The following is a 19,360-nucleotide window of genomic DNA, read 5'->3' as shown; positions in this document are numbered from 1 at the left end:
GGTGATTTCTGAACTACCATTTTTAAAAAGTGTATTTAGAGAGTACCATTGTTCTAATTATTTTGTCTCATAATAATTATTTTCAATTAACAATATACACATATGTGAAATGGAAAATTAAAAAACAAAAAGAAACATGATTGTAAACTGTGAAATAAAAATCTAAAGCGTAAAATAGATAATTATAATAATAATGAATGTTTAGATATTTTATTTAGGTACGTTGAAAATACTTTAACAGCACACTGAGTACAGTTTATTTTCCAAAAATTGTATTTGAAAAACACCTTTTTTTCTCAAATGAATGTATTTGGTTTGAAATCTTCTTTAGTTTATTTTGTAATAAAAGTTTTCATATGTCAGAATTAATTAATGATGGTGGTGTATTTTGCAAAACTTCAAATTATTGCAGAAGTTGATTATACGATTTTCAAGAACGTTAATTATATTTCGACTTTTATATGAAAAACATTTCTGTATATCATCATTTCTAAGCTATTCCCTCTGAACCTAATATGCCAATTCACCTTCCGCAATGTGTTTCACCCATAAAAAGTGAAACTGGTCACAAATAAAAAAATATGTATTGCATTATACCACCAAGTCTTATCACGATCGTCAATTTACATTTGGAAATGTTCCCTTGTCAGTATCACATTTATGCTTACCAAAAGTATGATCGTATGGGCTATCAACTGAAATATGGGATTCGATTGCTGAGGTTTTGATAGGGAAGGTGCGGCATGTATCTTGGATCGATAGTCATCGACAGATATAGAAGTACCTTCAAGTGTGCACCAAGGAAGTCTGTTGCGATCCTTGCTGTACATGTTTTATATTAATAACCCTGCAGGCAATATTAAAAGTAATCTCAGACTATTTGCAGATGATGTAGTTATCTAAAATGAACTCCTATCAAAAAAAGGTTGCACAAATATTCAATATGAGTGGTGCAAAAACAGGAAACTTGCTTTAAATTCAAAAATGCAAAATTTGCACCTCAGAAATAGAAAAAACGGTATTGACTACAGAATCAACGAGTCACAGTTGGAATCCTTCATCTCATAAAAATATCTGGGTGTAACATTTTCTATACCATTGGAAATCAAATAGGCTCAGTCGAAGAGAAAGCAGATGGCAGATTTCGCTTTATCGGTAGAATACTAGGAAAATCAATTATTGCACATGGGAGATTGATTACAAATCATTCATGCGACCCATCCTACAATATTGATCAAGTCTGCGGGACCTGTACCAGACAAGACTAAATGGGGTTCTACATCTACATAGATACACCGTAAGCCACCGTATGGCGGGTGGCGGAGAGTACCCTGTACCACTGCTTATCATTTCCCTTCCACTCGCAGATAGAGCGAGGGAAAAACGACTGTCTGTATATCTTCGTGGTCCTTGGCGGCAGTACAATTGTTCGTCAGTCAGCTTGAAATGCCAGTTCTCTAAATTTTCTCAATGGTGTTTTTCGAAAAGAACGTCACCTTCCCTCCATGGAATCCCATTTGAGTTCGCGAAGTATCTCCTTAACACTTACATGTTGTTCGAGCCTACCGCTAACAACTGTAGCAGTCCGCCTCTGAAATGCTTCGATGTCTTCCTTCAGTCCGACTTGATACGGGCCCCGAACACTCGAGCAGTACTCAAGAATAAGTCGCATCAGCATCCTATATGTGATCTCCTTTACAGGTGAACCGCTCTATCCTAAAATACTCCTAATAATAAATCGAACAGTCGCCTTCCCTACACAGTTATCATATGCTCGTTCTAGTTCATGTCGCTTTGTAGCGTTGTTCTCAGATATTTAAACGACTTGACTATGTAAAGCAGAAAACTAGTAATACTGTATCCGAATATTACAGATTTGATCTTGCTACTTATCCGCATTAACTTACATTTTTTCACATTTAGGGCTAGCTGCCATTCACCATCCAACTGGATATTTTGTCTAAGTCATCTTGCATCTTCCTACACCCATTCAACTTCGACATCTTACTGTACACCACGACACCATCAGCAAACAACCGCAGATTTCTGCCCACCCTGTCAGCTAAAGCATTTGCGTATATAGAGAACAACGGCTGTCGTATCACACTTCCAAGTTGCACTCTTGATGATACCCTTGTCTCTGATGAACACTCGCTGTCGAGAACAGCATACTGGGTTCTATTATTTAAGAAGTCTTCGAGCCTCTAACATATCTGTGAACTTATTCCAAACGCTCGTACCTTCGTTAACAGCCTGCAATGGGCACCGTGTCAAATGCTTTCCGGAAATCTAGCAATGTGGCATCTGCCTGTTGCCCTTCATCCATAGTTCTCAGTATATCACGTGAGAAAAGATCAAGTTGAGTTTCGCACGAGCGATGCTTTCTAAAACCATGTTGATTCGTGAGCATAAACTTCTGAGTCTCAAGGAAGTTTGTTACATTCGAACTGAGAATATTTTCAAGGATTCTGGAGCAAACAGAAGTTAAGGGTATTGGCCTGTCATTTTGAGAGTCAATTCTTTTACCTTTCTTGTATACTGGAGTCAGCTGCGCTTTTCTCCAGTCTCTTGGGACTTTGCGCTGGGCCAGAGATTCACGATAAATTCGAGCTAGGTAAGGGGATGTTTATTACTAAGTCTTCCATACGGGAGTCTGTCCGATGCTCAAATGGCGCTATGTATGTGTATTCTCATGTGTGAACGATTTCTTGAACGTGAAATTTAAAATTTCAGTTTTGGTTTTGCTGTCTTCAACTGACACACCAGACTGGTCAATACGGGATAGAATGGAAGCTTTAGACCCACATAGCGATTTTAAAGACGACCAGAATTTTCTCAAGTTCTCTGCCAATCTCCTGCTAAGATGTGACGGTGGTAGCAGTTGTACACCTGGCGCATAGATCTTTTCATAGACGCACGAATCTCTACTAACCTTCAGTTGTCGTCATTTATGCATTCCCTTTTGAACCGACAGTCCAACAGCGTCTGATTCCTCAGAATCCTCCAAATTTCGTTATTAAACCATGGTGGATCTTTTCCATCCTTTATCCATTTACTAGGCACATAACTCTCCAGGCCACGATTTATAGTCTGCTTAAACTTTGCCCACAATTCCTCTACGTCCATCTTACTGGAACTAACCGTTGCCAATTCACTGTTTAAGTGAGATGTTATTAACTGCTTATCTGTTCTATCTAGCAGATACACTCTCTAGCATTCTCGACTGATTTATTAACTTTCGTAATCATAGCTGGTATAATATCATGATCGCTAATTCCCGTTTCTATACTAACATTGTCGATAAGGTCCGACCTATTTGTACCTACAAGTTATATTTCCATGGCGTGTGGACTGCAGAGCTAGTTGCTCAAGACAATCTTCAGTATTTCGCGTTACTGTTTGTCTGTCCCCCCGTAATGAATCCATAGATATTCCAGTCTATACTGGGCAGGTTAAGTCGCCTCCAACCAGTATTGCATGATCTGTGTATTTACGAGCCATTGATCGTAGACTTTCTTCGAATGATTCTAGAACTGTCTCAGCAGAATCGGGTGGCCGGCGAAAACATGTAACAATTAACTTGGTTCCAGATACACCTGCTTTACGTGAAAATATGACTTCGCTGTCACACTCAACTTCGACCTCAATACAGACAATATTTTTGTCAACTGCAATGCACACTCCCCCTTCTATAGCCTTTAATCTGTCTTGCCGATCTAAGCTCCACAATTCACTAAATATCTCAAAGTTTTCCACTTCGGTTTCAGCCAGCTTTCTGTCCCAAGAATAATTTGAGCTCGAGAACTTTCCTGGAGCGCAGTAAATTCGGGAACTTTATTACGAAAACGTCGAAAGTTTACTGATAAAATTGTGACAGTCGAGGTTTCTTTACTCTGAACGCTGTTTGACTTCCCTTGCTGCATATCGACTGGCGTGTGTTCATCAGAGCATCTCATACTACTGCCTAGCCTAAAAAACCTTCATGTGCATTCCACAAGTACTCTGCTATCCGAGTAACTACTTCTTTTGTGTAGTGCACGCTAGACCTATCAAGGGGAACCCTACAAATCCCCGCACGATAACGGAGGTCTAGAAATCTGCAGCCAAGACGATCACAGAGTCGACGAAGCCTTTGATTGAGACCCTCCACTCGGATCCAAACCAAAGGACATCGATCAACTCTGGGAACGATGCTGCAAATTATGAGCTCTGCTTGCACCCCGCACAGGAGACAAGCAGTCTTCACCACCGCCTGTACGAACTGAGGATCGCCTTAGAACCTATGCGACAGGTGTCGTTGGTGCCGAAATCAGCCACAACATGCAGACGACTGCACCCTGCACGCTCGATAGCCACAGGCAAGGCCGCCTCCAGATCTCGGATGAGGCCCTCCGGCAGACATACCGAGGGCATACTGGCTTTCTTTCGTGCCCTGAACGCTATTTGCCTAAGGGGCTCCATAACGCGCCTAAATTTGGAGCTCCCAATAAGTAGTGAACCCCTCCTTCCGTCTTCCTGCTCGGACCCTGCTGAAGGAGCTCCCATCTGTCCCCTCACATGGCGAATGGACGAGGCCAGGACACCAGTCTCTAGCCCTCCGCCTCGAGCGACGCGAACGCGTGACCAACCATCGCTAACTCTACTGTGAGGGCGGATCCACCGCGTCGAATGAGAGCAGATCAATCGCGTCAGGTGCACTAGGGGATGGCTCGGAAGCAGATCCCGTGAGTAAAACAAGTGACACCTGAGGTGTCCCATGTGACGGGCCTGCGTCCGTACATAGCATGCACACATCATAGCCATCCTTGCGAGACTAACTGAAGAAGTGAACTATGAAAAGCAAAGAGTCCTAGATATGCTACTTCCTATCATCCTGATGTGTCACTGATGAAAGCTGATACGTTAATGAGCTACATAGCTGGCTGTTCAGTGAGCAACTATTGCACTACGGACTGAATGAATATACACTTTCAAAAATGCGAGATTAAGTCACTTAAACAGGGAAACACGCACGAAATTTAATAAATAGTAGAGAAAAGGGCAACATGAATGATACCAAGTTTGTTTGACCTGTGGGAGAGTGTCGGAGAGATGCTGATGATACTCTCGTCTTGCCTGGACTAGACAGTTCATTTTTGTTAGGTTTTTCTTTCCATGCGCCTAATATACTGGACACAGAAGTTCCTCTAGACTCACATATTGTTTCTGAAATCTACCGTATTGGTAGCTAAGGACTTTTTCTAAAACCCTCTCGAAAACACTAGGCAGAAACTACTTTTCCCTGCTTTTAAACGGTTTTCCCCGACTGTGTTTCAGTGCAGCACACAGAGCAACTCATACTTTTATGAACGGCGCAGGACCACGTGAACACAGCTAGCGGGAAAGAGAAATGACGTTGACGCAAAACTAACAACATAATAGCTAGTAAACAACAACTACATCGTATTTCCAGAGAAGCCGCACGAGGAATGGATTTAAGCGCACGACGACCGTTCTCTGGAATTGCTCGGCTTGCGCATGTTTCCATTACGGTTGAATTTATCGTGAACTAAGTATGGCTCTTGTATACTGTACTTGAGCACCAAATAGCAAACGTTGCCCCAAAGAATACTCAGCTATATCTCCAACAGAATTTAGAGAAAAGAAATGCTACAATCACCTTTTTTCAGTTAATTATAAAATTTGTCAAGAAAAAGATTATACCAGGATGCAAAATTAAATTAAGGATTCAGCCATTAACATTTACTTATGAAAATTATCAGACAACATATAAATTCTTGGAAACATTAATACAAATATCAGCAGTTACATTGCATAGAGAGACATGTACTATAACTGTTATAATTTGTATTTTTATAATCTTGAAACACACTATGGAAGTGAGCTCTTTATTTTTTACAGATTAAAATTACACACAAGAACCAAGTTCCAATGTTGATGGCTCCACAGCCGGAAAGAGGAAGAGGAATCTTCCGTTATTTAAGGAGGTGAACCATTTACCTCCGTGAATGGTAACAATAAAATATGGATACTTGTAAATTTTATTGTATTTTTGATGTTACACATATCATTTTTCATTTAAGTAATGTGGTAACACAAAAAGTAATTGTTGGTACTTTCAATTCTGCCACTTTATCCTTTTTATTTAATGTTTTGAAGATTCTTTTAAAGTGCAATATGTAGATTCTTTCCTGACTATAACTTCCCATGTTTCTTTAAGGCATATGTGCTTTTTTTTTGAGTGTAGCACGATATATGCATAAAAAAGAAAATCTATTTATTTTGCCTCACGAAATGCTTCATAAAAGGCTGCAAATTGCTCTGTGACAATATATAAATATATAAAAACAACATTTCTGGTGTAATTTGCTTGCAATACTATAGATTGAAATATCATTGTGAAAAATGATGTACTGTACAAACAACTGAGTATACTGGAATAACTTTTCATTCACATAATGTTCTGTCATGAGAATTTTCTGCAGAATTTTTAAGCACCATCTTTGTTAGTTGCCCTTTATTGGTTAGTATGGATGTTACTCAGATGGATGCAGTACTTGTTCACCAGAAACTATGTAACTGTAACATTGCTATATGCTGTTACCAGTGGTAAGATTTACTGCTTCTGGTAGGGTATATAAATTGTGTTACAAAATTATATATTACTACTATTATAAGAGTATCATTATTATTGTTGATATCATATCACCATTATCATTTCTACCATCTTCAGTGACACTGTTAAAACTCCATTTCATGCACTGTGCAAGGTTAAAGCATCTGTATTTCAGTTTGAAAGGAAGAGATATCATCCCACTTACCTGTAGGAAAACTTGATAGCACTTGTGGAGACAAGAACACACAGAATAAAGGAGCGCTCTTTTTTAGTGATGTTAACGGAAAACAACAGGAAAGTGTTACGACTAGCAACATTTATTTGTTACTGAGTTTCCCAATTGTACATGTAGTCCGCTGGAGTGAGGTATGTTCAGTGTGACAGCAAATACTTATCCGAATTAACGGTTTATTCTCTTATCTCTAAGAGTTTTAGAGGCATATTTTCATGTCATTTCGACATTCGAATCCGATAATGTCCACATTCTGTAAATTAGAAGCTAGTTGTGCGGTTTTCTTTTCTGAATATATAGTGCAGTCACTGTAAAAGCTGACAGACAACCATTGGTTGTTTTTCTTTCTGGTATATTTCTAAAATAATTTTATGTGTTTAGAGATGCATATGGTCTGTTGTCAATCATTTTAATCACATGATACTTAATGACATCAGGATTTAGTAATCATTTGTGTTTCATGTGAACCAAACTAACCGAGGTTTTAGAAACGAATAAATTTCATAATTGAAGCATTATATACTTTTTTACCTTATATCTATTTATTTACTCAACGTGAGTTGTGGTGCCTTTCTATCTGTAGGTGAGGATGTTCTCACACTGAAGGTTGATTTGAACTCAACAGTGTTTTAGAAGTTGTTGTCACAATAGAATTTGTTTGGCCATGTTTTGATACACCTTGCAAACCAGCTCATACAGTCATTTATTGGAGGACTTACATTTTCATCCCAAATCCGAAACATTGAACCACTTAACTTTTTCACACGCACTGATAATTTTCAAAAAAAATGGTCACATTAAGTGCAAGAAAACAAAGATCTACACTAACTGTGAATTAAAACCTAGATCTTAGAATCTACAGGGGGAGACTTAATTTTAATGCCATAGAGCCACACTTCGTAATTATCATTAAGAAGTATTGTTATCGAATTCTCAAAGGTCTCTCCATAATATGAAAACAACAGTACAAAATATTGGTTGGAGTTATGCAAAAAGAAAAATATCCACCAATCGTAACAATGAACTAGTGTACAGTGGATGTTTCCCAAAAATTAAAAAATGTACAGGAATTGCATACAAGCTTGTATTACTTTAACATATTTCATGGTGTTATAGAGAGAACAGCCAGGAGGATAGGACTTTATATGCAGTTGAAGAACGTTAGAAAAAGGGCTGTGACGGACAGGACAACTCCATTCCTTTTCGCAATACAATTGGTCTTGGAATGAGCAAAAACGAAAAGAGAAACAGATATTTGCTGGAGTGCCAAATGAGAACTGAAATAATGGAATGAATAACTAACTGACCAAGAGTTCATAGCAATATGTAACTGAACAAATAAAAATAAAATATTAAAAAAGAAATAAGTCAGATGAGGCAATTGAGGCATGAGCTCCAGATGGTTTGAACTTTAGGAAAAAGCTGAACATAGAAAATGTGATGTTGCTTCAACTTAGAACTGAAGAGGAAACTCATGTTTCAGAAAGCAGTAGTGAGGCTGCAGTTAAATAATAAATACTGCAGTCGAGGCTTGTTTAACAATAGTATTGTTTAATTTAGTCTAAAATACTTTTGCAAAGGAGTCATGTACCTTTACAATACAATTCAATGCCAGCACTGCATATGTGAATTAAAAAATGTAGTTATATGTTGCTAAAGCATGATACTGCATCTTTGCAGACTCATTTTTCTTTGAAGGGATGGATGATTTACTTTGTCAGTCCTCCAGTTGGTGCAATGGAAATGAGGATATGCTAAAAAGGAGGCACTAAATATCCTTGAATTAGGGTTGTTCACAGTTACTTCACTGCCAGAGAAAAATTGCATTATGGGATTACTGTCAGACCTCCCACTGGCGTTGTGCACAAAATTACTACCATAGTCGATAGTGACCATAGCAGCTTACTTTAAAAACTGTGACCATCTTGAAATCTTTAGTTATGTATTACACTGCTACCAGCATTTTTCAACAAAAATAACACGAATACATTTTGTCTGGTAGCAGGACAAATAAATAACGATTCTTATTATAAGTTTCGAGACGGTATTCTGGTGTTAATTAGATTTGGTCTTCATCGAGCTAATGCATATGGCATCCACATGCCCTGTAACTTATCATTCTGTTTATTAGTCACATATAAAACTCTTACAACTCTCAAATTTTCAGAGATTTTGGAAAAATTAGAAGGATTTCATCTAAGTTTTCTGTAACCAGAAATACAGAACGAATTTGCCATGTATACTGTGTCTCCTCCATTGTGAAAAACTTCATTCAGTAAAGCTCTGCTGAGGAATTACCAATCCTCAACACATCATTTCCAAATACGAATGCAGGAATGATGTATTATTACTTATATGTTTACAACTTATAATTTACAACACTTTTCTTAACAACTTTAGATTGTATCTGAGATATGTGATAGTAAACCAAAAATTGTAATATCGCTGTTTGTTAAGCATAACTACATATCTTACACATACAACAGTCCAACAAGCAATGCAGCCAACTTCAGTTTCGGTGTCCATGTATTGCACCATTTTCAGTGCAATAATGCAACATCTGTTACATTCATTGTTGCATTATTTACTCAATTAAAACTGCAATAGGGGCCATTTTTCCAATAAAAGTATAAACAGGAAAGAATCTACTTCAGCTAAAATGTATAAAAGGAAGTCACACAAACTGTAACTTCTTGAATCAGAGGTTAATTCATCTGGGAAAGAAATGAGAAGACTGGGAATTAATTAGAATCCTAAGAAAGGAAAGAAACCACAGGACAGTTTGTTGCAAAAATCGACAAAGGAAGGCAAAGGAACATGTGAGAACGGATATGTATTATTATTTCCTACACCTGCATAAACATTTCTAATAAAACACAATTAAAGTGATCATCTCTGACACCAGTTCCTCCAAGATGTGTTATTATATATTAACTCTCCCTTCCATTTCACACTTGAGACGTTTCTCTCTTGTTTCCCTCTCCTTGTGGTCTTCTCTTGACATGTTGTCAAGCACCATTTCTTGTACCAGATTACAGCAGTTATTCTGCTGTCACAGAAAGGTGTCTTTGTTAGATTCTTCATGTTACCAAAGCACTGTTAAATAAAATTTTTACACTAAGCTGCAAAGACTGTAGCATCGTTCACTGTGGTCTGTTCATAGTTTGTAGCATCATTGTTTCCTGAAGTTAGTAATAAGCGGCCTTCCCCTGTACATATCTTTTTGTATAGTCAGTTATACAAAATATTTTTCAGAAATGATAAACATATTTCAGTAGCATATGCAGCCTATAATTTTTATTTATTTTTCTGCTAGAAGATTAGTCATCACCTACTTCAACTGTACACGTGGTATCACTTTCATTCCTTTACTTTAGTGATACCTACACCCGCTTTCACTACTCATGTAATACAACCAGTAATACTGTGAATTAAGTACGACTTCCACGTTAATTTTGTAAGAATTACTTCTAAGGTTATTCATTACACAACGTTATGAGCTGTATAACAATTTCTATATTAAATTATATGTATCATGCACTTCCAATTTCTTATTAACACAGATGAAAACATGATTTTCATACCCATTTATATGCTTCAATTTCACTTTTTTTGCTGAAATGAATCCATGTAAATTTGTACACCAAAGATTAATATAGATGATAGTGTATATATTATGGTAAAAAAGTATTTATTAAATACATTCAGCATTTTGCGTATTTTTTACTTTGTATTCAAATTAATTTCCTAATATAGTATGTCAAGTTATCTAAGAATTTTAATGTGTATGAAATTGTGATAAAAATGTAAAGAAATATCAATTTTTATGTAATACCACGTGAGGTTGCTGTTATTGTAATACTATCATTCATGCATAATGAACTACATAATGAATCAGTAGCTGAGTATATATATTGCAATTTAGGACTTCATTGATCATATATAATAATATCTGTTTTAATTGAGGTTACAAAATCTACATATAAAAGCATTTACATTACTCCATAAATATATACAGAATAAATAAATACACAGTTTTGCCTCTACATCATATGATCCATTTTGCGAAAACAGCCATAATTTCTGATAATGCTTTTAGACAAGAAATCAATTTCTCTTGGTTTATGTGTGAGAATAACTCTTGTCATAAAAGGAAGTAGTTTTTCTATCATTTAAAAATATTTGCCTTCCATTTCAAGCAAACAGTTTTTAGTATGTTGTTCTTAAGTAAGACAATAATCCTTTTGAAGATCTATTAGATCATATGAGTTCTTTGCTATTGTGAGATTAAAACAATTTGCTGCTTTTGATGGTGTTACATGCGAACAGTGCATGGAGACACTGTTGCCACCTTGAACTGAAGGAAGCACACTTATTTTCACAGTCTAGTATTTAACAGGCCATCATTGAAACTATATTAATTAATAAATAAAGAACAGTCTTGGCAGTTCACTTAAGTCAATGACTACTTTATAAATATAATTATGATATAAATAGCTCAAGTAAAGGTATAACCGTTGCTGTCCTCTTTCTTTGACACAGAACTAGTCCTGGGGCTGATATATCATCTCTTTAACTTTTTCTTCCAGCAGTTCTTCATGGATCCTCATTTTTCCAAATACCTTGTTGTATGGCTAACAGCTCAAGACTACTCCTGTGGGTAACATTCACAATAATTTTTTTTAGTCTGCATCTTCACCTCACTGGACCTGGTAGCATTGCCTTTTGGGCTTTCACAGTATTTATTAATTCTGAATTATTCATTCTTGGTGCAACTTTCTCTGATAGGATATTTCTCTGTAACCAAGGAAAAAATCTGCTTTCTTCCACTGCACTGTTGGAGCTATGTGTAACACAACACAGTGGTATGGCACATCATCAGTCACTATTGTTGATTTCTTGGGGAATTCTTTAACAGCAAACTGGAAAATATTTGCAAGAAAATTGTAGTGCTCATCACCTCATGATAGTCCCTTTGCTTTCGAGGACTAATCAGCAATTGGCTGTTCTGTCCACCACTCTTGAAACATGTACAATACGACCCCCAATATTACAACACAGTTCAAAGTACTGATGCACAGAGCATACAAATTTGTGACCTTGTCCATTGATTGGAATTTTCCTTCCTGCCTTTAATACCTTTGAAGCCAGCGAACGTGTTCTTGGGGCACATATTGTATGATAAACCTCGCCTTGATGTATATCACACTGCTACTAAATCGATTCTGATACTATAATACTAGTTCACAGTAACACCTGATTAACGCAGAACAATACAATGCTTGTAAAAATACTACAAAGAGAACAGAGGAACACAGGAGCAACGGATGCTCGCTAGTATGTAGTGTCATACTACATTTTACTGACGAGGTAGCGACAGGGTGAGCTACAGCTGCTGACTAGTTTGAGACCAGTTATGTGGACAACAGCGTCATGTCCTACCAGTGTGCCGAAGTGTCAAATGTCACAATTTATTTTAAATGCACAACAGGAAAGGTGCCATTTGATATGATACGATTTTTGTCTTTCTCCACCCAGAGCTCCAGACACAAGGTTGGAAGGTTACCATAATATGGCGTAAAAACGATTGTAAACTTGGTGCTTTTCATTCATTCAAAGCTTTTATGAAGTTAGTCATATGAGGCACCAAAAAAAATAATGGGACCAAGTGAGATCTGATCCTCATACCCATTCTGAGATTTAATCTTTATAGATTTTTCTTGTTTATTCTGGGAAGTCTTTTGCATTACTTAATTTTAGACATAAGATATGCTGTACATAACAGAAAAAAATAAATTTTCTCTTTCTGTTTGGACGGTCAATAAACTGGACCTGTGAAACTGTGAGCCCCTCCAGAGTAAGGGCAGTATGCCCTACCAGTCAGAAATACGAAAAGTCAGTCAGTCACAAATGATATGAAATTAATATGTACTGTCTGTGGCAAATTCGTTATTTTTTGGGCAAAAATAAATGTACTCAGGCAACAATTTTTGGATAAAATCTTTGAAATGACAAAACAAATTACAATGAAATCAGCTACAGTATGGGAAGAAACTGTACAGGGAACACTAGACAGATTGATATAGTTAAATCGCTGAATCTAAAGTCAACTGTAGCGTCATAAGCATTTTAATCAATAAAAAAACAAGTAGCGTGAAGGAATGCACCATCAAGGGAAACCATAAAGTGAATTAGCTACTTAATTCTGCGATGACGACATAATCTAGTTTGAAATGTTCTACACTAGATAATTAGAGTTCATTGCAACCAGTCTTGCGTAACAATATGACTATGTCTGATGTTTTTCCATTCACTTCTGAGTCTTGTCAACAGCAGTAATACGCAGTTAACTGGCTCTTCTTAGGCATCCTGAACACTCAATGTGTTCAAAATCTGAACTCAGATATCCCTTTTTTTTTGTCTCAAGTTCTTCCATAGTTTTTCTGCATACCCTAGCAGGTGTATTTTATTTGGTCAGTTTTTTCTTAATCTTTCTCTTCTTTCTTTTCCTTCCTCCCTTGCATTCTTTTGGGCTCTACTTCACTTGCTCACTATCTTTCTACTACTAACTCCCATATCCTTTAGTGCTATTATTCTAGCCACAAATGTGCAGGAAATTTTACATGCTCACGAGTTAATTTTCTTTTCTCTACATACTGTCCATAACTTTAAATAAAGAATATCAATATTAATTCTAGTCAATGATCAATCATCACTTTTTGGTGATTCTGATAATGTTTCTGTTACAAAAGGACTGTGTATTTACCATAAGTTGAAACTGCAGCGGAGCTGACTAGCACTCAGTTTATGCTTTGAAATGTAATTTTCTTTCACACTCCCTCTAGGGGTTGTGATCTGGTTACAGGCTACCACACACTCATCTTCTGTCATAAATATTGCCCATGTACTCATCTGTGCCCTGTCCTTTCTCTTGAGAATTATTATAGATTTATTCAAGTAATGTCCTACTGTACTACTCCTTACCCCATCTTAAAATTCTTAATCCATTTGTTTTATCAAGCGGTCCTAGTGCAAGTATCCTTTTCTCCTTGTCTAGTTTGACACAACGCATGCCTGAAGGCTCCAGAAGCATGTAAAATGAAAATATCATTTCACTGTGCAATTTGTCTGTCATTAGGTCGCTGCCTTAGCTATCTATGATGTTTGTTGTGTTTTTCTGTAGGGATTTTCATATTGAGTGCAATAGTCGTAAATAACAGTATAGTGTGACTTGATTAGCAGTTATAGCTATAACAAAAGTTTTAATACATAGTCAAATAAAGTCTAGTTTCTCTCCAACACTAGTATGTACTTTTCACAGTCAAGTGTTTCAAGTGCACTTTTATGACTAAGATGTTTTTTTATAAATATGGTTCTTTACAGAATCGGTTATAGAATATGTTATAAAACTCATAGAGACATTATAACATCATGATGAAGTAACTAGATAATGCAAAAATGAAACTTGTAACATAGAATGACCTGTACATCGGTTTCCCAGTACATAAGATGATAAGAGAGGATAATTTAAAATGTATGAAATATTCATTAAAATTTAATCTTGATTAGTTACATAACCTTCAACAGTGTGTTTAAGATTAACACCCCAAACGTAATGGTAAGTGTTCTAGTACATTGATTTTCCACATAGTTGCAGTAATGCTATCAGCTCTTCAAACCACACATACAAAGCTGCATGGATATTCATCTTGTGAGAGTAGCCTTCAAGGTCAGACATGCGATCTATACCTGTAGAAAAAATAAGTAAGCTGTATATAGATGGTTTTAAAGTGATGTCACTGACAAGCAAATTTATCAAAAAATGATGATTGTGGAGCGAAATACAACTAGTGACTGTGCATGTAATCCAGAAATTCTCAAACTAAAGCATTTGATGGAATTAATAGGATAATGTATACCTGTTGGTGTGACATCATTAACTGCATAACTAGTCTGGCCTTGCATGGAACTGTTTTTGGCCAAGATTCTGGAATGCCTACATCACATCCTTCTTCTGATGTGATCTTACTTTTTAGATGACCTTTCATCTTTAATTTCTGTTAGCACTTAAAAACTAGAGGTGATGATAAATATCTTCTCTGTTCTTTAGCACAGATTTTAGTCATTTCTTTCTTTGTTGGACTACGCATTGTAATGATACTCTTTGTAACTCTTTTACCGGGGTACTTGAAAACATTTTAAGACCAACACTTTCACAGTGAGTTAAATTTCCTGTCTCACGATTATACTGCAAAATCTGTTAACAATAGTAGTTTAAATAGAGATACACTTTTTAAAAATTTTTAATAAACAAATATCCACTCATTGCACAAGGTTTCTAAACAATGACATTTTATTCAAACATTTTCAGTAAATAAAGATTACAATGGTGATAGCCCCAAATTTTTCATGCTAATATCACTGCTGTAGATTTTCAAAACTCTGTTAATATGTACTATCATTGCTTCATTATGTACATCTTCTGAATGGTGATGCTCATCTTGTCACCAGGTACATGGTGAGGAATATTGATGAAAGGAGACTAATTTCAGAAACCTCTCACAGGAATTTTTCAAATCATGTTTCTCTCTTTTGAACAAACATCTACAGCTATAAGATATCTAAAAAGATAAATACATGTTTCTAATTTTATATTTTCCATCTTTAAGAAAATCTTCACAGATGTATACATAAGCCATATTTTAATCAGAATCGTATACCACTCACATTTACTCATTATTTCATGTTTGCCTTTATCCCTAAAATCAATAGGTTCATATACCCGTATGCTGTGCAAAGTTTGATGAAACTATAAAATCTCCATTTTTTCTTTCCATTTCATAACATCATTTAGGAATGAATTTGATATAAATGAGTCATGGCCAAGTTAATCTTGGTGAACCTAAGTCCTGTCAGTATCAAAAATTCAATGACAATTGCTTTCACAGAATCACTTATACCAACCTACATGTGTTCACTAATCTCATCTATAATTCTTAGAGTTTTATGATAATATTTAGAACACTTTACATCATATTCATTACCAATAGTATCACCCCATAATTCATTGTACTTTAAATTGAACCAAGTTAGCAATATGTATGTTATATTGCTATACTAATTAACAAACCTATCAAATTAAGAAACAGCTATGTCCTACAAATGATCACAATTTTGAGATGATCTTTATTGCCATCTTTATAATAGAGAGAACCGTTTTGGAACAAATTAACAAAGCTGCATCAACTACCATTTCACATACTGGTAGTGATTAACAAATTATAAATCTTTTAATTCTTGTATCAAATTGTTCAGCATCACAAAACTTAATACCTCACATGGCATAATTACTGGAAAAAAGTAGATTATAAATGTTACATAGATATTACACCATTCCCAAAACTTTTTTCCATGTCATGAATTTAGCCTTATTTCTGCATCGTCTGCAAAAATGAAATATTGTTGGCACACTAGTGTCAACAATAAACTCTTGTACAGAAATATGTATTTTAAAACTCTAGTATGAAATTATGTTGTCACTACATACTGGCTCATCTCTACTTTACCATTTAATTATCCGTCACAAAGACTGATGACTCTGTTGTCAACCAATATTTAGTTGTAGCTTGGTTAACCCCATATCTCTGATTTGTGAATGCCATCCATATCATTCAGCCTGACTACTCATTTCTTAATGCCAGTTTGTGAATGTAAAGAAATCTGAATCATTACTTATTTGTTTATCCATCAGATAAGCAACTGTGTTAATCAATACTTTGCTCTTACAAAATATCTAAAACCGTTTTTCTCCTCTTTACATCAGGTATTTTCTGTATCACAGTGCTTTAAGAAAATAGAAGTTTGTGCCGTGAAACAGTGTTCTGATTTCTGAAAAAACTTCCAAATATTCATACATGTGTGAAGACTCTTTAAGAAAGCCTTGTCTGGTAAATTCCTTAATATATGACTACTATGCGCTTGTTCAACGTATGTTGAACACCTTAAGTCAAATAAAATTATTTTTCTACATCTTTATGGCAAATACTAATGAAAGACTTGGGATGCTGTTTTCCACAGTACTGTTACAAACAGGCTTACCTCAAATATGAAGAGAACAGTAGGGTTACTGCACTCTGTCTGATTAATTTGAAATATTTGAGAAAGAACTTAGCCACATGGAGGCTGAAAAAGTACTGACTGTATTTATGTGATCTAGCATCCACTTGTAATTACTATTTTAGAGCAAGACATGATCTATTTTTCCTAAACATCCATACTATTTTTATGTACTTACGAATAACAGCCACCTCATAAGGCCAGAATCATTAAAGAAAAACCATATGTTTAAGCCATAGCATTTAAATTTAACATGTCAAATGATGTTGGGTCATTATACATTTATTTTGAATTAATCTGCAGTAAGTTATGGAACTTATTGTGACCATAATGTATGTATTCAACAAAATTATAACTAAGGCACCAGAACATGCCACTTGTGTGTATATAATATTTTAAATTTTGAATAAACTGTAAATTAATCAGTACGTTTTAGTACCTGTAAAAAGGTTACTACATAGCTACTAAAATACCTGTTATAGTGTTATATTAACTCTGTGCATTACAGATACAGTGAACTGCTCTGAACTGAATGGCAGTGAGCTTCATTTGTACTCTTTGAACTTCAAGCAGTGTACAACGGCGTCTGAAAAAAAACAATTACTCCTATCTCATGACATTACTTTTGAATACAAGAATCACTACTGAGTACATAACTGAAAGAAGATATATTCACCATATGACACAGTTGCTTGACTGGGGTCATAACTGCGACTGTAGCCCAGACCTACCATTTTACTGATCAGTGTCAGTGAGTGTATTGTGTTTAATATTGTGAAACCATGATTATCAGACACTGCTTAGGAAAGTGCAATTTTTCTTAACAAGGACATCACTAGCTGCATAGTGTTATACTGTTGAATTTTATGTGTACATTCATGACATAGTGGAACAGTGTGACCCACAGTGTACATTATTGTAAATAAAAGTAGAAACATATTGCTCAACAGGCAGTGTGCTAAAGTGGAAATAAGCATAAATATTCTAAACATATAGTAGCACTGCATGATGGGAAAACAAATATTTTTGTCAGTTTCAACTGGTAACATGTGTGAAATGAATAGTCTGTAAATAGTTCTCTCTATAGTTCTCAGTCATAGCAATATAATTGTCATAAGTGCAAATAATGTATAAATTCAAAAGCCTTTTTTCTGACATCCATGTTTCTTGTACATAGCTATTTAAACAGAGTGGAGAATAAATGAGCAAACACAAATTTGATATCTATATACACCAGTTTTGCATGTGAAAGAGAGAGAGAGAGATTCTTTTGTGAGGAACATTGTATGTCACAGATGCACATTTCCAAACATATATCCTATTTGTTATGTGACATGCTATGGTTTCATTATGTTAGCCTCTAAAACAAATGTATCTATAGTAGCAAATATTTGTATGTGTAACATGTTCCTTGACATCATTCATTTGTACATTTACAAAATGTATGATGTGATACATATGAGTAATGTAACCTTACTTTTACTCTTATCTTTTTAAGTACACACTCAAGCTCACATGGGGCTTAAGAAACTCTAATGTTATATGCTCATAAATAAAGATATGAAAAAGTCAGAGTAAAATTACATACACAAGTTAAACTACAATACTCATTTCCTTCTTAAGTAAATGGTCTTACTGAAAACTGTTTAAATGCAATTTCTATAAATACACTGGAGACACCAAATAAATAAATTTTTGTATATTATATCCATTTTAAAAGTTTGGAATACTTATTGTAGTCAAATTATTATGTGAAAATAGTTATTCTCATTCATTATGTCAAATAGTATTAAGGTGTTCATATTCAGTAACTTACATGCTTGAATAAGCCAAAATTTTTAAAATAAAGTTGCTTACAACTTGTTTTTCAGAATTACTTTAGTGTTTTATCAACAACAATATCAAGATAAAATCCTATTTCCATCTCCTCAAAATAAACTTCATAATTTTTTATCAGCACTAAAAGGAAGACATACATGTATCTAGAGAATGCAATAACTCAGAAAGCTTTAGCAAAATTCACATTTTTAAGCAGTATGTACAGTCATAGAGAAATGAAACATGGCCACCAGTCGTCCACTGTAGAGACTAAGTCTGCATGTTCCCTTACTGGGGCCAATAAGTCTGGGTGCCCCTCAGAATTAGATGTGACCATATGCATGATGTGTCAAAAATGTAGGGTGCAGAAACGTGTGGAGGCAATGTTGTGTTCTTCTCGAACAATTATCGTGCTGTATATCAACTTGTTGGCTAGTACTAATGTCGCACAGTTTAGGTACAAAACTGCAATTTTGAGTCCACTCCTTCTTCTATTTTTTGAACCGCATTTCGGCTATCTGCTATAATTATGCTTGACGAAACTTCAATGGTAATTCTCCTCACTTTCTAACCCAACA

The 19,360-nt window shown here is 35.5% G+C and overlaps 1 protein-coding gene across 2 annotated transcripts in view; it reads left to right on the top strand.

Moving 5' to 3' along the window:
- Positions 1-18,714, top strand: part of LOC126470613 (diacylglycerol kinase 1-like) — a 366,452-nt gene extending 347,738 nt beyond the window's left edge. For both annotated transcript variants that reach the window (XM_050098567.1, XM_050098566.1), the window contains 2 exons: positions 5,902-6,011; positions 17,473-18,714. In XM_050098567.1, coding sequence (XP_049954524.1) covers positions 5,902-5,991 — 90 coding nt within the window. In that variant the 3' untranslated portion in view covers positions 5,992-6,011; positions 17,473-18,714. The remainder of the gene's footprint in view (positions 1-5,901; positions 6,012-17,472) is intronic.
- The last annotated feature ends 646 nt before the right edge of the window (positions 18,715-19,360 follow it).

This window comes from Schistocerca serialis, chromosome 3 (genome assembly GCF_023864345.2).
Source record: "Schistocerca serialis cubense isolate TAMUIC-IGC-003099 chromosome 3, iqSchSeri2.2, whole genome shotgun sequence".
Taxonomy (NCBI): domain Eukaryota; kingdom Metazoa; phylum Arthropoda; class Insecta; order Orthoptera; family Acrididae; genus Schistocerca; species Schistocerca serialis.
Note: the sequence above shows the minus strand (reverse complement) of the source record. Positions and strands in the feature narration are given on the sequence as shown.